Source organism: Amborella trichopoda, chromosome 1, assembly GCF_054954075.1.
Source record: "Amborella trichopoda isolate Santa Cruz 75 chromosome 1, AtrichopodaSantaCruz75HAP2 v2.0, whole genome shotgun sequence".
NCBI classification, from domain to species: Eukaryota; Viridiplantae; Streptophyta; class Magnoliopsida; order Amborellales; family Amborellaceae; genus Amborella; species Amborella trichopoda.
This window is the reverse complement of record NC_142336.1, coordinates 51,138,658-51,161,354: the sequence shown is the minus strand read 5'-3', so window position 1 is coordinate 51,161,354 and position 22,697 is coordinate 51,138,658. Positions and strand designations below refer to the sequence as shown.

General features: G+C 34.6%; 2 protein-coding genes across 2 annotated transcripts; one reads left to right on the top strand and one right to left on the bottom strand.

Moving 5' to 3' along the window:
• The first annotated feature begins 12,669 nt into the window (after positions 1–12,669).
• On the top strand, positions 12,670–14,882 carry LOC18448947 (putative purine permease 4). The gene has a single exon (XM_006859001.3). The coding sequence runs from the start codon at positions 13,575–13,577 to the stop codon at positions 14,703–14,705; it is 1,131 nt and encodes a 376-aa protein (XP_006859063.1). The 5' UTR covers positions 12,670–13,574; the 3' UTR covers positions 14,706–14,882.
• A 3,828-nt stretch (positions 14,883–18,710) lies between these two features.
• LOC18448946 (protein DETOXIFICATION 48) lies at positions 18,711–22,296 on the bottom strand. The gene is made up of 2 exons (XM_006859000.3): positions 21,218–22,296; positions 18,711–20,330 (listed from the first exon to the last, which is right to left on the bottom strand). Exons 1-2 carry the CDS (start codon positions 21,335–21,337, stop codon positions 18,945–18,947), a joined length of 1,506 nt encoding a protein of 501 aa, XP_006859062.3. The 5' UTR covers positions 21,338–22,296; the 3' UTR covers positions 18,711–18,944.
• Between the last annotated feature and the right edge of the window lie 401 nt (positions 22,297–22,697).

Below are 22,697 nucleotides of genomic sequence, written 5' to 3'. Positions count from 1 at the left end.
AGAATTTAGAAGTAAAAATCTACAATATTGTTATCGTGTGGGACGTATTATGCAAAGAGCCTTAACAAAAATGTGGCTCAAGAGGGGAAAGTTATGATTTCCAATTACTTTTAAAATACGTTACTAGGAGAGGGAAACTTTATGAGAAATTTGGTTAGCTCCGAGAGAGAGACAAGAGATAGGGTGAGTTAGACTTTGCCAAAAAGTCTTTAAGATTGAGGAATATTTTTATTTTTCAATGATTTTTTAATGAAATGGAAGCCTAGATCTTACATGAAGTAGGTGGTGCTACCACTACGACCTCAACCATTCTCTTCTATATGTCATTAGGTATGAGAGGAGCTTAGGTGAGATATAGGTGACGCTACCACCACGACCCCAACCCCATTCTCTTCTATATGCCATTAGGTACAAGAGAATTATATATGCCACCCCAACCCCATTCTCTTTTATAAGAGAATTATATATGCCACCCGGTTATTCCTTTAAAAAGAGAAGACTCGTCGGTTCTGAACAGCAAATCATTTCCATAAATCGCGTGAATGTCAGTAAATCATTCGCATAAATCCCGTGAATGACATCATAGAAGCATGATGTTATAAATCGCGATTCTACACATATACCTTGTGTTAGGTTACACTGGCCCCTTTTCTGAACATGTTAACAGTTATGGTATTGAGGAGGTATTTATTCCCTTCAAACTTATTCGATGTGGGATTTGAACACGATGATATAGCGTTGAGACATTAATTCAATACGTTGAGACATTAATTCAATACGTTAAGACGTTAATTCAATATATACCATTATTATAAAAAATAAATCAACACTCGGTGACGTTGTGCAGTTGGTTATCCCAAGTTTGAACCTCTGGGCCGTTATCCAGCCTTTTATTTTGTCTTCAAAAAAAATAAAAAGAAGAAAATAATTTCATCAAAAAAAATAAAGGGAAAAAAAAAAAAAAACATAATACAATAAGCATTTTTTGTCAAAAAAAACAAAAAAGGTAATGCACATCTTCTTATTTTTCTTGTCCAAAAAAAAAAACAAAAGATAATATAACAAGTATTTCTTGTCAAAAAAATAAAATATAAAATATAAGAAAATAAAAGGTACCTTGGCAGCATCATTTTCTTAGTTTTCTTATATATAAAAAAAAAGTAATGCAACAAGCCAAAAAAAAAAACGTAATACATCTTCTTATTTTTCTTGTCAAAAAATAAAAATAAAAAGTAATACAACAAGTACCATATTTTTCTTGTCAAAAAAAAAAAAAGATAATACAATAAGTATTTCTTATCAAAAAGATAAAAGGTAGTTCTTAATACAACTTAAGAATAAATAGTCTAATTTATTTTATTTTATTTTTTTATAACATAGTTATGTTTAACATAAACTTAGGAATATTAATTCAAAGATAAGGTTCATAAAATGAGGCCATTTGAAATCTCTCTCTCTTTATTTCCACTAAATTTATTCTAGAAACCTAAAAATTTAAATTTTTGAAAAATTAAAGTGTTATTTCGAAAATTGGTACGCATTTTAATAATTTCTACATTGATAACCAAATCTTTTATTTTATTTTTTAATTTATTTGCATTATAAATCATGGTACTATTTTTCTTACAGTTGTCAATAATACATTTTAAATTAGATGATATTATAAGATATTTTGGATTTATTATTATTTAAAATAAAATAATTATAAAATGTAACCCAAAAATTTCAATTTTCAGTATATAATATTATAGTCAGTTAGGTTGTAATAATTTTGGATTATAGTTAGTTAGGTTGGGTTATTTTCAGCGGATTAGAGTTTTCTGCCAATTCGAGATTTTAGTGGCTATTTTTTCATCAATTTAATCTATTCTTTATTGTAGTCTAAGTATGATTATATATTTTATTCATGATAATTCTATGTTTTTTTTTATGTGATATAAATTTAATGGTTAACATAAGTTCATACAGGAAAATAATATCTTAATATTCACATATTGATGAAGAAAATGAAAGTTAATAATGTAGTACCATCATTTCTTATTGGATTCCTAAAAAACAACATTTATAATGAATTTTAATAATTTTTTTGGATTTTTTTAAGGCTTAATTCGACTGATTCCGTCGATTCCCGATTCGGATCGTCGATTTACCGATTCAGATGGAGTTTTTGGGTGCCCGATCTGGGGCACTGATCCATTTTTTAAACCACTGATGCCACCACTATCTTAACCATCCGATCCGTTGAACAACTAAGATGACTTTAATCATAAGGCCACACTTAAATACTGTTATATTTTTTATTTTTAATACGGTCATTGGATTTTGAAAGAAATATTTTTTTATATTATTTTGAGTTTCAAGGGTTTCTATATTCTCATAGAGCTAAGCGGTAATGCGGTCATAGTATTTTGTAAGAAATATTTTTCTATATTCTTTGATGTGTGACCTTATGAGAGCACGGCACATCAGAAATTTGGTGTCAATATGATTTGCAGAAATACTTAAAAATAAAATAATATGAACAATCTGATCAAGATCAAAGGATCACAGACACACTTCTGACATTACTAAAGCAATCATCTCATCGATCGGTTTAGATCAGATGGCAATTATCTCATCGATCGGTTTAGATCAGACGGCTGGGAGAGGGGTGGCCGAGGGTAACATTTATAATGATAATGTACAAGGCAACTTGAGAGTAGATCGAGTCACCATAGTGATAATGCACAAAATAATTAGGGTAGATTAAGTCACTATATATGCCATTGCATATAATGAATCCATACTTTACTAAGGCCCCAAAAGTTGCCCTAAACAATTGAAATTTGTAGTATATGTCATTTGAATACTGACTTAATTTACTATAGAAAGAGAGAGAGAGAGAGAGAGAGAGAGAGAATCTACAATTGGGTACAAACCAACGATATATATTGGGGTGCGGTTTGCATAGAGCCTAGGCTCTAAACAATCAAATTAGAGCCCACTTTCAAGTAGTATTTAAAAATATAGTTTCAATATTGAAAATATTTGTGATAGCCTTAAAATATATTTCCATCCTTATTTATAAATTTTAAAGTTTCAAAAATAATGTAGATCGATAGATCTATGAAAACTTGAAAATCTTGAAATTTGGCGGTCCAAAAATATGTTACAAAATACTCTATTTTCGAAACTTGAAATCCATTTTGTTTTCATGTGTATGCATCTTGATGCCGAGATGATCAATTTGAGAATATTTTAACTTCAAAACAACCTCTTATAGTGAAATTTTTGAGGTAGGCTCAAATTTGATTGTTTAGAGCCTCGGCTCTGTATAACTTTTCTCTGTATCCTATAGTATTGGAGATATTAAAACTCGAGGCCCAGCTAAATCGTAGTCCGCAGATTAGATATTTTTACAGCTTGTTTTTTTGGAAATTGCCAGCAATGCTACCTAAAATCTCAATTCAAACTACTAAAACTTAATAAAACTTTGAAACAAAAGTCAATCCAAGAATAAACGAAAAGCATGGTGAGAATAAAAAATAAAAGTAATAAGAATAGCACAAATTAAAAAAGGGTGTGGTTTGTATAAAGGTGAGGCCCTAAACAATCAAAGTGCGGTGCACCTTGGAATGGTATCGAAAGAAGTTATTTCGTGTTGAAAATCTTTGTGATGGCCTGACCATTTATTTTCATCTCTAATTTTAAATTTTGGAGCTTCACTAATAGTGTAAATCGAGCAGATTTATGAGCACTTGATAATCTTGAAAATTGACGGTCTAGAAAATACATTACAAGGTGCACTATTTTCAAAATTTGAAATCTAGGTTTTGTCATGTTCATACATCTTGAGGTCGAGATGATTGATTTAAGGATTTTGAGTATCAAAACTACCTCTTATAGGGAATTTGGGATAGTGTGTCTATAAAAATTTTGAAATAATTTCTCTGTCTAAAATTTGATATAGTTTCACTCTTTAAAATTTAATATACTTTCTATCCAAAACTTAAAATTTGAAATTGTTTCTCTAAAATTTTTGAGATAGACTCTCTCTCTCTCTAAAAAATTTAGTGCTTTATCTTTCTAAAATTTAATATAGTTTATCTTTCAAAAATTTTAAGATACTCTCTCTCCTTAAAACTTAAAACTTGTGATAGTTTCTCTCTCTGAAATATAACAGTTTTTCTCTCAAATTTTAAGATACTTTCTTTCTTTTGAACATAAAATTTGAGATAATTTCTCTCTAAAAAATTTGCGATCGTTTCTCTTTCTAAATTTTTATTATGTATTTTCTCTCTCTAAAATTTGATATAAAGTAGTTTATCTCTCTAAAATTTGATATAATTTTTATCTCTAAAATTTTAATATATTTTCTCTCTCTAAGACTCAAAATAGGAGAGTTTTTCTCTAAAAATCAAAATTTTGATATAGTTTCTCTCTCTAAAAACTTGAGATATTTCTCTCTCTAAATTTTGTTTGACAGTTTCTCTTTCTAAAGCTTATAATAGTTTCTCTCTAAAATTTTAAGAATATTTTTTCTCTCTGCAATTTTAATAATACTTTTTTTTCTCTAAAACTTAAGATTTGTTATAGTTTCTCTCTCTAAAATTTTTGAGATAAACTTTTTAGGTACTTTTTCTAAAATTTGATATAGTTTCTCTCTCTACAAATTAAGATTTGAGATTGTTTCTCTCTCTAAAATTTTTGAAATAGTTTCTCTCTAAAAATTTAATATAGTTTCTCTCTCTAAAATATGATAGTTTCTTTCCAAAACTTATAATTGAGGTAGTTTCTCTTTCTAAAGTTTTGAGATAGTTTCTCTCTCAAAAAAATTTGGCATTTTTTCTCTCTAAAATTTTAACATGCTTTCTCTCTTTAAAATTTTAATATACTTTTTCTATCTAAAAGTTAAAATTTGAGATAGTTTCATTCCATCTTTTTAAAAAAAATTTGGTACTTTCTCTCTCTCAAATTTTCATACGTACCAAATATTCCTTATGTTTTGGGTTGAGGGAGCCAATGAGTAAAATCTGGGCATTGAGAATTAAAAAAAAAAAGGCTTTGGTGTGGAAATGAAATCATGGAAAACTAAGTCTTATTTTCATGATTTTAAGTATCTTAGTCATTGAACAATCCAAACAGTGGATTTCGACAATATTCAAAATATTAGAAATCCATGTACCCAAACAGGCTCTAGAAGAATTGAATAAAAAATGAAAGATTTTTGCAAAAGCTAAAGAGATCATATTACGGGTTTGATCTAGCGTTTGTTTTTTTTAAATTTCTGGCCTCATTAAGATTTGGGCAATCTAAATTTGAAATTGAAATAAGGTTTTGGCTAGGGATTTATAAGTTAAGGTTTCTCTCAGGTCCTACATCTCAATGTCTCTACAAATATAACTTTCCGTGCATCTTTGAATGAAAGAGAATTTTTACAGAGCAAACATCCAACATTTTATATTATCATTCTTAAGAACCCAAACTAGAGTTAACATGGTTTTGCTCTCAAATTTTAGTTCAATGGAAGAAGGGAGGTCCATCGATATAGTGTAAGCTAGTGGGAGCACAAAACGTACGGGTGGACTGTCTGATGTACGAAACTGTACGCCCATTTTGATTTGATGCACACTCTAATGTAGTCCAAAATAGAGGGTTAGGGTGCTAGAACCTAATTTGGTGGAACTTGTGGGTTTTTGGGACAAAAGGCTATCTCAATAATGCCTGCTGTCAGGACGCTACAATTGTACTGTCAGGACGCTATACTTGTACTCACTCTGCCCAATCTCTTTGATGCAATGTTATCAAATTCGCATAGGCCCAAGTTTTTCGATTTTAAGCAAAGCAAAATTCGGTAATGTCATTTCGGTTAGATATGGGCCATTTCGACCGTATTCGGTCTGCTTCAGGCTTATTATTCAGGCCTAAACAAAAAGATATTTATGTAAAAGTATTTCATTTTTTTTTATTGATTCTTTTTTAATTTTTTTCATTTTCTATGTATGTTATCAAATTCGCATACACTTCTATTATTTCCCGACTTAGTAACACGATCGATCGATATCTTATTTCTCACCACAATACCAGAATTGGAGATATTGGGATATTAATCACACCGTAATATCGGAATTGGAAAGATAATCTCAAGAACAACCAAGATCCTTCTGACTCTAGAAGTAGAAACATTACCAACCCAAAACTCATGAGAATATTGTCCCTCTCTCAAATGCCATATATATCTCTCTCTGAGACCCATCTCCATCTTGAAAAATCTTTCTCATAACTTTGAAAGGGATGACTTTTAAAATGATGAGTATTATGTCTCCCTTAATCCTCTTTTATAGAGAACCCTAGGCTTCTTTCTTGCTCCCCAAAAAAAGTCCATTTTTCTTTTTACTATGATACTCTTAATCTTTAGAAAAAAAATATAGGTACGGTGATTTTAACTATCACCAAACCTAACTTTCAAAATTTTGAAAGGTTGTTTCTACTTCGAAAAACCCTAGAATTGTTGATAAAAAAAGATTTCTAAGTCTTAAAAATAATGCATTTTATAATTTCTTATATACTTCCATTTTCAAAATTTAAAAATCTTATATATGTGCTTGATCTACACCATCTTTATAGCTTTAAAATATTTTTATGCCCAATTCCAAACGTAGAAACATATCTTTTAGCTAGATTTCGAAGGTGCCTTACTTCAATTGTTTAATATTGACACCTTGTAGAAACCTCACACTATAGTTTTAAATCGTTCTTCCTTTCTCCTCAATCCTCTCTTTACATGGGAGATCTCTCCTAAAAATCATGGATGGGAAATCTCTCTCCCTCTCACGAACCACCTCTCCAAAAGTTCATAGGTGGATCCTCACATTAATTTCTCTAATATGTATTGGGCAATAATATTAGGAAAATTGTTTCATGCTGATTGGATTGCATTTTTACACATGCCGTCCAGAAAGTGTAAAGCATCTTTTAAAGATGGATGTAAGTATGTGTTCCATCTAGAAAGTGTAAAGCATCTCTTAAAGATGGATGTAAGTAGGTGTTCCATCTAAAAACAATGAAAAATAACGGTTAAAATGTTTTTTTACTAGAATTATTATTTTCAATTTTTAAAATCTATTCATTTATTCATATTCATGATCTCCACGTTAGATATTACGTTTCTTTAAAAATTAAGCCTTACAATAAATCTCAAAAATAGATTTATTAAAAGGCCTACATTTTGGCCACATAGAAAATAATATTATGTATAATAAAAAATACTTATTCCGTTCAATTTTCTAAACTTTATAGATTTGATATGACGTGACTCGATTTCTCTATGAAATTGACTTTTTAGGATGTTCAATTTTTTTTTACTTATCCAAATTAAAATACTTATTTTATGGAAGAATTGTTGCACGCTAGTTTTATCCTTGTAATATTTTACTTTCGTAGGTATTAATTTGCAATATTGTTACAGTGGAGGGAGGGATAAGGAGTAATCATCTCTCTAATTTGAGCTTAAACAAATAACGTACGTTGATAGAGAGTTATGGGATCCGTTAAATTGTGGTCCCAAGGAACTAACCTCGTAAGCCGATTCTCTACGGATCACCGGCCACCGCAGAAAGGATGGACCCAGGCCCAGCTCGTTGCCACCCTTATAAATTCTGCCCAGGTTGCCACCTTTATAAATTCTTTCTATTTTTTTGTTTCTCAATCTCAAATTTTGGTCATTATGGGCTCCATTAAAGAGGTTAGGCCCAATTAAGGTCCATCTAGGGCTAAGAAATTACTTAAGGCAGTTTTGATAGTTTTAAGACGTGCTTAAGATTGAACCGAGTGTATTTAGGTTAAAATAGATATGTTTAGATTAAATTATGTGTATTTAGCTAAAGGACCCCGTTTTTATTCGGCCAGCCCGCATATTGTAGAAATGTGGGCTCGGCAATAAATATAGCTTTAAATATAATTTGATCTTGAGTTTTGGAGAATATATAATCTTTAACGTGGAGATCATGAATATTAAAAAAAAATGAAAACTAGAAATAATAATTATATTAAAAAAACATTTGAACCAGTGTTTAAAAAAACACCGAGTCGAACCGGACTCGCCCGGTTCGACTCGGGAATCGCCATGGACGGATCGAATCGGCGAAAAAACGGGAATCGTCAGGTTCTAGAGAGAACCGGACGATTCTGTACAGTGACTCGTCGATTCACTGTACGGAATCGACGAGTCCGAACAGTGAATCGGCGAGTCCCGTAAGGAATTTTTTATTTTTTATTTTTATTTTTTTTATTTTTTTTTTATTTTTTATTTTTTATTTTTTGTAATCCATGATAGATTTTTTTGTAATACTTGATCGATTTTTTTGTAATCCATGATTGAATTGTTTTTGTTTTTTTGTAATCCATGATCGAATTTTTTGTTTTTTTTTTTTTTTTTGTAACCCATGATAGAATTTTTTGTAATCCATGATCGAATTTTTTGTAATCCATGATCGAAATGTTTGTTTTTTTTTCTTGTAATCCATGATCGAATTTTTTGCTTTTTTTTTTTTTTTTTGTAACCCATGATAGAATTTTTTGTAATCCATGATCGAATGTTTTGTAATACATGATCGAAATGTTTGTTTTTTTTTTGTAATCCATGATCGAAATGTTTGTTTTTTTTTTTTGTAATCCATGATCGAATTTTTTGTTTTTTGCTTTTTTTGTAACCCATGATAGAGTTTTTTGTAATCCATGATTGAATTTTTTGTAATCCATGATCGAATTGTTTTTTCTTTTTTTGTAATCCACGATTGAATTTTTTGTTTTTTTTTGTAATCCATGATCGAATTTTATGTAATCCATGATCGAATTTTTTGTAATTCATGATTGAATTTTTTGAAAATTTGTTGTTTTTTTTTTTAATCCATGATCGAATTTTTTTTTGTAATCCATGATAGAATTTTTTGAAAATTTGTGATTTTTTTTTTTTAATCCATGATCGAATTTTTTTTTGTAATCCATGATAGAATTTTTTGAAAATTTGTGATTTTTTTTTTAAATCCATGATCGATTTTATTGAAAATTTGTTTTTTTGTTTTTTTTAATCCATATTATTCAAAGAGAAAATGAGAGAGATGATGATTCTGAGGCCACCCTATCCCAGCCATATTATTCACATATCGAGTCTCAACAGCAACAGTGTAGGGATGAGTACGACAGTGCAAGTGAGCATGAAGGATGGACAATCTTCGGGGATTTTAGATTAGGAACACAACAAAACACTAACACTCAGGGATTTGGGAATAGTCAGACGCCTGCTAATATCGATGATTCGTTTTTAGATCAAATCAATGAATTGTTAAACGAATTCAATCAATGGCACCAGCGTGACCAAGAAGAACAATAACGTCGTCTATCATTTTATTTTTAGATCATATGTTACTAATTTTATGCTTTCTCGTAGTCCATGTATGTTGATATACTTATTCCATGATAATTATATGTTTATCCTTTTGTGTGATGTAAATTAAATGCTGAATGGCGGTTCATGCAGGGAAAGAACATATCAATATTTGCATAGTCATTCAAAAACATGAAAATTCTTAATGGAGTACCCTCATTTCTTATTGAATTCCTAAAAAACAATATTTATAATGAATTTTAATAATTTTTTTGAATTTTTTTTAAGCTTTATTCTGACCGATTCACCCGATTCTCCATCGAGATCGCCGATTCGTCGATCCAGATCGATTTTTTGGAAGCCCGATCTGAGTCACCGATCCTTTTTTTAAACCATTGATTTGAACAGTTAGTTATACTTGTTTTTAGATAGACCATCTATTTACATCCATCTTTCGGATGGTTACTTTATACCTATTGACCGCATATAGTAGAAATGTGGTCCAACCCGTATAAAACAATTTTCATTAGTTAAATCCTAAAGGCGCACCTAAGGTTTAGCTTGATTAGATGGGTTACACCTAGGTATTAGCTTAGGGCAGGGACTTGTTTGGGATTTTTTAGGCGTGTTGGCAGTCTAGGGGGCCTGGGGCGAATGATGGTCCAAGGTATACTGTGGATCCCTACTGTACTGTTGAACTATTTTTTTTTTTTTTTTTAAAAAAAAGTTGCAACAGTACGTAAACTTTTTATTGCTCAAAAAAAGAATAAATGGTATAATGGGAAGACAAATGTTCTTTGGAAGTTGTTGGATTTATTGAGAGGAGTAATGGATATGTGCTAAAGCAAAGAGGAGAGAGAAAAATACCTTGGCTGATGGTCAGGCAAGATGTGGTGCACAAGTTCGGTTAAGTTCGGCTCTACGTGAGGAATAAATGATGTTTTTGTAAAAAAAAAAATATTTGGATTATTTTATATTTGCATTTATGTTGCTAAAGGCTTTTTTGTAACTGTCCTTTTGGGATTAATAAAGCAAAAAAAAGAGATGCTTGTCGAAACATAATGTTTATATAAAGTTGCAACTTTAAAATGTAGAATTAAAAATGCACCTCAAAAATCCATAATAAAATGTTGTTTTAATGTTAAAAAACCATCGACGTATGAATATGAAGAAAAAAAAATAGTACCGAAAATAGTACATCTTGCAAAATATTATATAGACCGTCTATTTTTAAGAATTTCATATGTTTATAGATCTACTTGATTTTAATTATTTTTGAAGTTTAAAACTTTATAATTGGATATAAAAATAGATTTTGATAATCTCAAGAATGTTTGAAACTAAAATTACACGTTGTGACAAACTTTGGAGGTGCACCTTAAATATAAATAGATGTATTTATTAAAAAGTAGCATACATCTTTTGATAGTTTTGTTTAGGGTGTGGCTCAAAATAGTAGCCTCAAAATAGATAGGAAAGTGACAATAGAGACAAGAGCATTGATGTGATTTTCCCCTATGATTTTGAAAGCAAAACTGATTAATATGGATTTCCCACTATCTTGTAATGAATATCAAAAACAAAGTGTCTTTTCATGCTCTCACCTCAATATTAATGTCTGTGCAGTATTAACCTATGGCTAAGGTTTAGGCTGAATTATTAAAAAAATAATAATAATAAATAAATAAATAAAATTATATATATATATATCTTAATATTGCTGCAACAATGACACAATTTAAGCCTCAAGGAAATTTTCATCAATATCACTATTGAAAATTTATCAAAATACTCATAAAATATGAGTTATTTAATATTTTATTTAATTGTAAAATACCCATTAAAAGATTCGAATAGTTGCAAATGAGTAAAATGTTAAATAATTCATCTTTTATGGGTATTTTGTTAAATTTCCCATCTATCACCCATTATTTATTAGAAATTTGATGACTAACAGCCAAACCACCTTGCTCATAAATCTTGAGAACATTTCATGCCACTTTTTCTCCAACAATTTTCAAAATCATGGGCACAAATTTGTTCTAAGAAAATTCCTAGAGAATCTGTATATGTTTTCCTTGTAGACAACATAAATAAAATAAAGTGAAAGGGACAGGTTATTGTTTTCCTTTTATATTTATTCATAAAAATTTAAGTTTCTATATATATTCTCTATTTTTCTTTTCATAAATTATTATCACCGTAACTGTATTATCTACATTGTTCTTAAGCTCAGCCTATGTATTTTTTAATTTAAATTTAAGAATAATTATAATTCTCTATAGAAACAGCGTAGAAAAATATTCCAAATTTTTTCAAGGACCTGTCTTAATTCTTAAGTAAGCGAAGATATTTGTCCTAGCCGAAATTCATTTGTTGCTCCTCTTATTTTCCAGATTTTCGTATTCCAATTTATTTCGACATTTTTAATATTGATATTTTTAGAAAAGCCACCGGTTCTATATAATTTCTGTTTTTCTCTCTGATGGCTTTTAGTAGAGTCCTTTACATTGGAAATGTCCTGAGGGCCAGGCCCTAGCCCAAAGTCAAGGCTGTGTTTGGCCTGGGCTTAAATTGGGGGCCATAGTCTTTATCTGCCCCAGCTCAGCCCTGCCTTTCTTCATTTTTTAAGCAAATTAGGAAACGTATAATGGATCCGACCCCATCAACAAGTGCGGGTCGAGCTACCTAGCTCAAGAGTAGGACCAAGACGTGTTAGGGCCCCTTCGACTTGATCAGGGCTTGGGCTAGCCCTCTAGGTCTTGGACCAGGCTTGGGCCAGCCTAGTCCTAGCCAATTGCCGCCCACGGGAGCATATTGTACACTACTCCATAGGGCAATCCGAGCTACTTTTCGAAAAAGCTTTTTTTATCTGAAATTTTGGGATCCGTGCTATAAAAATTCAGGGCTAGGTACCACCCGGCCCGCCCGAGTCTTGGGGCTAAGACCAGTTTGGCATAGTCCTATGTATTTATCCTTTTGTCTTTTTGGCCCAATCCGGACTGGGGCAGGGCCCATGTAAAATTTTGTGTTGTGAAGGTTGGTTAAAAAATTGGAGGGGAAAACACCATTTGCAAGTAAGTTTATAGGCAAAGGAACAAAGGGACATAATGGTCCGGTGGGAGCAGGAAATCATTGAGGGGAGTTAGAAATAGAGAAGAAGAAGGATTGAAGCATTTCCCAACAAGACATGCCCCACCTCGGGTGTTGCAAGACGGACACCGCAAAAAAAAATAGAAAGGAGACGGGCTGAAATAGCAGTTAGAGAAGAGGGGGCTGCCTCAAATACAAAGTTAGAGAGAGAGAGAGAGAGAGGCATATATTCCAACACGAGTACGTAAACTCCAAAAATGGACAAAAGAGATGTAATAAAAGCTTGTAAACATTTGGAGGTTGGCCATAGGCACTGCAAATACAAAAACAGCAGGTGCCACCTCTCAATGCCATGCACCAAACCCTCCCTTTTCCTTTTACTACCCTAATTAATCCCCCTCCAAAACCATTAAATCCTCCACCTACACCCATTAAAAAACAGATAACAACGCTCTGTTAAAAACCTTCATCGTTTCCTCTCTCTCTCTATATAAAAATCTTCATCTCTCACGCACGTTTTTTGAACGCTTAAAAACTCTCTGCTCCACCCCACAAACCATCATCCTCATATACTTTTTTTAAATCAATTGTGGTAAGTTGGCTTTTTTTGTTAAAGTTTTAAGTTAGGCTGTGTATCTAGCCCAACCTAGCTCCTTTTAAGTGAAAGTGAAAGTCAAAAGTTATCAGCCTTTTTTAAATCATAACCCTTAGTTCTATGGTTTTTTTTCTATTAATTGAAGTCGATCGGTTTTTGTAAAATCTTATGACCCAATCTTTTTAATCTAGGCATGAGACGGGTTAAGTGATAGTTAAAAATTATCACTCTTCTTAAACCATAACCCTCGCTCTCATTTGTCTGAAAACGGATCGCTTTTTAGTAACGCCCGCCCAAGCCCACGAACCACCACCTACCCAACACACCCTAAAATGGATGGTAACATAATAACCTCTTCATAATTACTTCTCTACCCCCTCTCCTCTCTCAAACTCTTCAACATCCCTCTCTCTCTCATATGCACTTCAACTCTCTTTAAAATCCTAATTCTGATCCCCCTCTCTAAACCCCTTGACTTTGTGCCTGTCTGAACTTCCCATCTCTCTCTCTCTAAACAATAGAATGGACATCCTCTTACCAAACCAGGAGGAGGTGGTGGAGAGTGGAAGCAGGGCAACTCAAGCACAGATAAAAAGATCAGGCCTCTCGTACTGGCTCCTATTTGCTTCAAACTGTGCAGCCCTCGTATTAGGTTCCATCTCTGCAAGCATGCTCTCGAGGTTCTACTTCATGCATGGTGGCTCAAGCAGATGGCTCTCAACTTGGGTGCAATCGATCGGGTTCCCCTTACTCCTCATGCCCATCTATCTCTCTCATCTCACAGGCCACTCCCCAAGGCCTTTCTCCCTCTTCACCCCAAAACTCCTCTATGCATGCTTTGGCCTTGGCCTCCTTATTGGTATCAATAACTTCCTCTATTCATGGGGTATCTCTTATATCTCTGTCACTACTGCTTCTCTCCTTTTATCCACACAATTAGCCTTCAATGCCATATTTTCCTTTGTTTTGGTGAAGCAAAAGATAAGCTTTCCATCCATGAACTGCATAGTTCTTCTCACTTCAAGCTCCATTCTCTTGGCCTTGAGTTCAAGCCAGGACATGCCTAAAGGGGTTACAAAGTTTCAGTATATTTTGGGTTTCTTGTCTACTTTGGGTGCAGCTGGCCTTTTCGCCATCTATCTTCCATTAATGGAGATGGTGTACAAGAAGCTGACTTCCATTAAGTTTACTTATGCATTGGTAATGGAGATGCAACTGGTTATGAGCATTTCGGCGACTCTCTTCGCCACAATTGGGATGGTCGGTGATGGTGCTTTTCGCGAGATGAGAGAGGAAGCGAATGGTAAGTTTGAATTGGGGCGTTTGAGCTACATTTTGACAGTGGTTGGAGGTGTAATTTCATGGCAGTTTTGCTTTATGGCGACCACTGGACTTATATTTCTCACTACTTCTCTCATGTGTGGGATTTGCATGAGTGCTCTGCTGCCCCTGATTGTGGTAGCTGGTGCAGTGATTTTCAAAGATGATTTTAGTGGGGAGAAGTGGATTTCTACTGTTCTCTGTATGTGGGGTTTCTTCTCTTACCTGTATGGAGAGAGAAAGAAAAATCAAGAGGTTGTGGGGTTGAAGAGAGAGAATGGGGAGAGAGACAGGGGAAGATCAATGGAGTTACATGATATTGAGGGGCTCTGAATCTATTCAACTCGCCCTTTTCTTTTCGCTTTTACTCCTGTTGCCTTTCTTGCTTCTCTCTCTCTCTCTCTCTCTCATTTCTATGTTGGCTTGGCACTAAAAAGAGAGGGGACTGGAAGATTTGATGTGTTATGTATATATCTCCATACTCGAAATGTAAATCTTGGCTTATTCAAATTTACTGTGGTTTCGGTTTTAGATTCGTTCTCTTTCTCAAACCTAAGTTTGGAGTGATGGCCGAGTACTACGAGGAAGTCCTCATCCTGACTGATTCTCAAAAGATAAAAATAAATAAAAATATTTGGGGGTGATTAACGAATGGTCAATATTTTTTAAAAAAGGGGTTAGGTCATGGTGATAGCACCGTCCATGCTTGGTTACATATGGTTTCCAATCCTAACACTACCCATTGCCACCTTCAGAGAAGAAAAAAAAAAAAAAGCCAACTTTCTAATCTATCTAAAAAACAGGTAGGGGCTTTAAAAAAAAAAACCAATTGCTAAAAATTAAAAATAATAATAATAAACAAAAAAAAAAACCTGAGGAAAGAGCAGCAACAAGCGCCTAGGCGTGCTATCCGGTGCATCCTGCATGGGAAGGTGGCAGGCGGTCTAACCAATAGTTGCGGGTGCATGAACTTTGTGGGATAAGACCTAAATGAGATGCATGTACTTTCTAGAGAGAGAAAGAGAGCTCATGTACAAGAAATGAGAGAGAGAGGCAGGTTAAATATTCAGCCTTATCTGTTAGAGAGAGAGAGAGAGAGAGAGAAAGTGTTGAAATATTCAACCTTATCTGTTTCTCTCTTGCATCTCGCCTGGCGTGCATTAGGGACGCAAATTAACCATGTGTTGATTGGACTGAATTAACTTATCAGCTTTTCTCTCCAAAGTCCCACTTATTAGAAAATAGAGAACTTGACCATCTCATTTTCTATTACTCCTGGGAGGGGCATATTAGTCATTAGCTTGGGCTCAGTAAGATTTCGAGTAGGGGTATTTTGGTCACTTTAACAAAAAAACAAAATGGGTATTCTGGTACCAAAAATTGAGATTGGACATCACAAGAAGGAATGAGCTTAGTGCAGAGTGTCTTTCATGGTTCTTTGGTCACTTTAAACATAATTAATAGAGGGACATGGATCTCTTCTACCAACTCTTCAATCAACCATGTTTCCATAAATTTTGGATTCAACCGCTTTTGTTTAAAATTAAGAAAATTTATTTCCTTACCGTATTTAAATATGGTAATTATGGAGAGGTGTAAAAATTTTCAAGCTTTAGATTTCCTAGACTACCTGTCCAAAGAAAATGCTTCCGTTCGTCCCTAGACTATGTATTTGGCAATTCAGGTAAGGGTGAAAGGTCTCGAATTTTGAACTATTTGACTTGCATGACATAATATTCACACAAGTTAAGAGCTTCAAAGTCTAAAACCTCGTATCAATCTCTAAATTGAAGTTCACGGCCCAAAGTTCTATACCTCATAACGTTTGGATTGTACAATCCTAATAGAAACCAATCCCTAAATTGAAATTCACAGTCCAAAGTTCTAGACCTCATAACATTTGGCTTGTACAATCCTTATAGAAACCACGCGATCTAAGGATCCAAACCTCCCACCAGTCTCTACATTTTAAAAAACTAACAAATATAAATAAAAAAATGATCTGATATTTGAAACAATAAATAAAACAACAAAATTAAAATAAATAAATAAATGGACCTCTGCATCAAATTTATAAAACTTAGCCCTCAGTATAGCGCGGACATAAATTTTCTTAATAAGATGAGGTATTATTATTGTTGATGCTTTCGGCTATTCGAAATGCCAGTTGAAATGCAGGAAGGGTCCAGGATCGAGGGTAGTTTCGTCAATTGCCTACTTGAGAGCAAATAATACGTTTAACGTATAGGACTATGATGTTCAATAGAGTAGTGTAATATTCAACTATAAACCTGCTGTCCTCTATGTAACAAACTAACGAACTGAACCTTTCTGTTGGGTCACAAATTAAGCGCATGGTTTTTTGTTCCCCTAAAATCATTTATTTTTGGTAGGTTACTCTAGCTCCTTGCTGATGTGAAATTAAGGAGCTAGGTGTGCATGTAATTGAATTTGGGCAAGAAGAATAGACATCGAACACAATCAATAATACACCCCCAACTATTGGATTTTACATCTAATTAGTAATGGCAATGGTGATTTTTTTGTACCAATAGATAATCTTATTCCATACAATTAAGAGATAAACTATTTAACATTATATTAATATTTTGTCCTTGCTTCAAAAATCCTATCAAAAGTATGCATGATCATGAGTTGGAATAATTGAAAATGAAAAAATGTCAAATAGTTGGTGAAGTATACTTTGATAAATTTCTCATTTAATAGGTTTTATCCAAACCTTAGAAGACCGACCCCAAATAATTTGAAAAAAAACTCTGATGATGATAAAATAATGATGGTAATGACCTAAACCTTAGGCAAGGAAATCCAAGACTTCATCCGTCTTGGTTTGTTCCTAAACAAGAGTTAATATAGAGATAGAGTATGGGTTCCGTCAAATTGTAGATCACAAAAAGCAGAATTAATCGCCTATGTTTTAGGGCATGCCGGCTAAAAATTCACCTAGACCTTGAAAAGATTGATAATGCGATTAATTTAAACAAAACTAATACTAAAACTTGCAGAGTGAAAAAAATCAAGAAAATTTAAGATGAATAACTAATTTGTTTAGCCAGATTGATATGCTTATATACTGACCGCTTCTGCCTCAAAAGGGATACCATTTGAAGTTTTACGAGAGTTATATTGGGACTGAGTTTTCCTTTAATTGAGCAGTAGAATTGGTTCAAAAAAGGGGGGAAATGGCTAATGGGCTTGTATCACCTCGGATCCGAATGTAAGGGCCACCATGGGTATACGGAGGATCTTCGATTGTTTGAGGTATAAAGTGGGTGGACTCAGAGTTTCTAAGGCTTAGGTCGTTCTAGGGTCTCTAGTATGAGGATTAGGGTTAGGGTTTCCTAAGGACAAGGGGCAATACTAGGGTTAGAAGCGAAGTGGGTTAAAAAAGCCACAGTTTTGTATGATAAACTGAGGCAACACCCAAGTGGTGACCCAATCTAAGTGTATCATTCTTCCTTTCAATGCTTTTATTTAATTTTTTCCTTTCTCTCTTCTTTCTGTCTTTCTTTCTTTCTTTCTTTTTTTTTTTTTTTTTGGTGAAAGGGATAAAAGTAGAGTTTAATAACACTAAACGGGCCATTAGGGTTCTTAAGAGGTTTAACTGCATCCGAGTACCCCCGAACCTAGGGTTGGGCTATTTAGAAAGGTTACAAGGTGCTTTAGGCCTATTTTAATTAGGTCAGTTTTTGTCATGGCTTAGGCAAATTAGGTAGGTGTAGGGTAGTTAAGTGGGTTTAAGTTTGATTGATTAGAGTTTCTTAATGATGGGTCCTCCATGGCATCTTTAGGAAGTTTGTTAGGGTGCATGGAGCAAGGGATTTTGGTGGGCTATTGCCTGCATAACCTTGCATGCTCCCTGGTTGTCTTTTAGGCAGAGTTAGGGTATTTTGGTGCCTTGAAGGGCTAGGTTTTATGTCTAGGATTGGTTAGTGAAGGTGGCTAGGGCTCGGACCCATGGTTCCAGGATTCAGATAGTTGGGAATTCCCTTAACTAAAGTAATGCGTCTCCATAACATTTTACCCATTTTTTTATTTAATTTCAGAAGGTCTATCAGGATACATATGATCATGAGTTCGAATAAGTATTTATGTATTTTGATATATTTCTCTGTTTCAATTTCGTGTAAAATCAATGTATCTCGGCTGAGAGAGAGAGAGAGAGAGAGAGAGATTTTATTTAATTTCAAAAAGCCTATCAGCCTATCATGATACATATGATCAAGAGTTGGAAAAAGTTGTGTTTCAATAAATTTCTCTCCATTCAATTTCGCATAAATTCATTCATCTCGGTAGAGAGAGAGAGAGAGAGAGAGAGAGAGTCACAATTGTCAACTTGTCATGAAATAGATACAACACAAAAAAAAGGCAGGAGGCCTTCTCTAATGGCCGCCCCTCCATGAAACACCACTTCCCTCTTATTTTACATTCAAAGAAAAGCAGGTTTGTTACAGTCTACATTGGTGTAGACTCCTAATGTTATTTTAGTCAGCCTCTTCCATGACTTTACAACATCAACTTTGCAATATGAATTATCAAAAGATTGATTCCTCAACTTCCAACCTCACCACGTTCAGATAACTTTTGATACCCATCAAATTTGGTGAGCTCCTCAGCTCTTTGTGCTTGAACAACCCAGTTTGTCCTAATGACCACCACCCCTAGAGTCACTGCACAAGAAATTTGTGCAACAAGAAGCCCTAACCATAGGCCTGAGAACCCAATCTTGACCTTGAAAGCCAACACAAGGGCAACAGGCATTCCTATGAAATAAAATGCCCCTAAGTTCACATTAGCACCTATGTTAGGCCTGGCACTCCCCCTAAGGACCCCACACATTGTTGTTTGAGGGCAATTGCCTAGCTCACATAGGCCTAATATAGGTAAAGCAATCTTGGTTAATCTCAAAATATCATAATCCTTTGTAAACATCATACCCCAATAGTTTCTCAACAAGGTAGCAAAGCTTAATGCCCCTAGTCCCATCACTATTGCCAATCCTGACCCCACCATGGCCGCCCTTTTTGCCTTAGCCGGTTCGCGTGCACCGAGCTCATTCGCCACCCTTGTCGAGACCCCCATGCTTAAAGATGAAGGGAAGACATAGATTAATGATGTGAATTGGATTAGTACTCCCATAGCTGCCACCTTTGCCTCAGGGTTAAGAAGTAAGCCACATAGGATAATCATAAACTCATACCACCACCACTCTAAGCATATGGACACACAGCTTGGGATGGCTAATGTGAGGAAAGACTTCCATTCATGTAGACACTCTTGGGAAAATCCTTTCCAACTCATTTGGTAGACACCGCTATAATAGATGTAGATTAGTAAGAGAAAAACTAGGTTAAAGTTTGTGAAGACTACTCCTAATGCCACACCTTTGATACCCAAATCTAATGTTTGGACCAAGAGTAGGTTGATTGGGAGGTGGAAGAGGGTGGCAATGCCTGAACAAATAGCAATAGGAAAAGTTATGTTTTGGGACCTTAAGTAAATCCTTAATGGGTGCAAAAGGGCTTGAGCAAAAAGGTCAGGAAGAGAAAAGAGAATGTAGGTTTTGGCCATATGAATGATAGTTGCTTCTTGGCCTAACAACAGGAGGATATGGTCCATATGGAGCCAAAGTAAGGAGATAGGAAGGGATGAAATTATGAGAAAAACTATTGTCCTAATGAGAGCTGGACCTAGAATGGACCAATTTTGTGCACCATAGGCTTGCCCACAAATGGGTTCCATGCCCGTTGCAAGGCCAAAGATGATGGAATAGCCTGTGATATTGGCAAAACCAATCGAAAGCGAACCAGCGGCGAGAGCTGCCTCACCTAATCTGCCCAAAAATAGCATGGAAATGAGGCTTCGAACATAAACCAGAATCCCAGTAAGGATCATTGGGTAGGATATCCTTGATAAAAGCTTGAGCTCCTCGTAAACCTGCTTTATAGAGAAAAGTGAGGCCCTTAGGCATGGAATATATCAGCAAGCTACAATTATAGAGGATGTGGGGCTTAGAGATTCCAATAATTGATTATAGATCATTTATAAATAGAATGCACTGATTTAAATTTTCAATTATTCGATTTAGTGCCTGACTCATTTAGAAAACGCTAAGCTCATTCGTGCATGCACACAATGCATTTAGACCTCAACCGAGAATAAGCATCAAGGAGGCACATAATATTTGCTGAAAATTTTGCTATTCCTGACTCACATTAGTAAGTATATTTCTTATCCACAAAATCATAAAACTCATACATATCATTCCCATATAGCTCTATTGAGTTCCCAATGTTTAGGTTTTCAGTTTAAGAAACTGAAAGAAGTAAAGTACCCCATTGATTCTAAGATTACCAATGTAGAGAATAGCTAATAGCAAGCCCATTTGGATTTGGTTACTGGGTTGGAAAGCAATAAATGTATCTGAAAATAACTATCCATTATATGTGTCGGACCCACCTACATAACCTGTAAAAGATAAATGAATGGCAATTCCATGGTTCCCAAGAAAAACACTGTGATTTATTCAATAATTCAAGAGAAAGAGGAAGAAAAGAGAAGCAATATCCTACCCCACAGTACAAGTGTTCCTAAAGTGAAAAAAATATGAAATATCCAAAGGTAATTTTTGCTTTAACATCCACAACCATGACAAAAAATGGAACCAGCATTAAGTTGCCTTTATATCCTTAGGTCAACTATGATATTTACTTCTCTTAGAAATATATGGATATGGATGTATTTTTTAATTTGTGGGTATTTATATATTTTTGGTAGGTATTGATGGACACACATGAGCATTTACCTAATCACAATAAAATTACCTCAGAACCTGAAGGCATTGGCACTTCAGAGTCGAGTTTTTCAACATCCATACACTGCAAAAGTCTCTCATCATCTCTTTGGCAGTGTCCCACCATACTCTTAGCCCACAACACACACATTCTAGGCGTCAACACAAGCCAAAATACTGAAAATCACTCACTTGATAGAGAAAAACAACATTACCCTAATGAAAAATGAAGGAAAGAGAGAGAGAGGGGGGGGGATTAAGGGTTTAGGGGAAGGGGGTATTTATAGGGTAGAGAGAGAAGCAATTACGGTGTATGCAAAGTAGAAAATTGGCCAGAGATCAAGTTCATGTTTTTGATAATTAGCTTGAAAACAAGTTTATCGACGGAGACGTGGAGGGGAAGATCTTGAATAACTTGGAGGGAGAAATTAAGGAAAAAAGAGGCAGGCGACTGGGTTCCAACACTCGAGACAAAAGGCCAAGAAATGTCCCAAGGATTGAAACAAAAAGAGACAAGGGAAAAGACAAGTGATATCTGTTAGGTAGTTAAATGGAGACAAAAGTAAGGGAAATGAGACAAATTTGTGGCCCAGTACGACAATGTAGTGTTTAGCAAGAAGATCTTTGGAGGGAATGTTTGTGTGTGCGAAATTCTCGAAGAGAGAGAGAAGAGAGGTGACTTTTGAATTTGGTTTGGTTTGGTTTGGTTGTGTTGTGTTTCTAAGATTTCTAGGAGCTAAAAAGCATGGTCTATTTGAGCCATGAAAAAATCGATATTGGGGTTGATGTGCCCAGCTCGTATTGGATCACCCATCCATATCCAAGTCTTGTTGGACAACATATATATCCATACAGCAAGAGAGATCCATCTTCCTTCCATTTACTGCACTGTTTGGAGTTAGTTGTTTTAAGGGTTACGGTTGGGCAATTGAATCGTCGTGGAAGGTGATTCACATAACACCATATAAAAAAGGAGCAGCGAATCACAAAGCTCGGACCTAGTTCCCATGGCACCGGCTGGGACAGGGCCAAAGAAAGCTGGCCCAACAAGGCCAAATCGTACTTGGCCGAGCCAAATAAAAGAAAAATTAATGAAAAAGAGTTTGGCCGAGCCAAATAAAAGAAAAAATAATGAAAAATAGGGTCGGCACAGACTGGGCTTGGCCCAGGCCCAATCTACCCTCGTAGCCATGGTTGCACGGCTCTCGGGTCACATTTTGCGGTCTCCCGGCTTATTGCCATCCAGACGAACAATATGGCCGCAAATCCATAGAGTTGAACGCTTCTGTTAATATTTCCTTCTCTCATTTCACTGGGAGGGAAACCAACCAGCAAGCATACAGATGATCTGGCGAAGCAAGGCAGCTCTTTGGCTGATCTTTCACTTGTAATGGATAGGATTGAACATTTTTTTTTTTTTTTGGCTAGTATTCGAGGTAAACAGCTCATTTTAATAAATTTATTAAGTTTTGTCAAGAGAGAGAGAGACTGCAACAACAAATTCCCTGAAT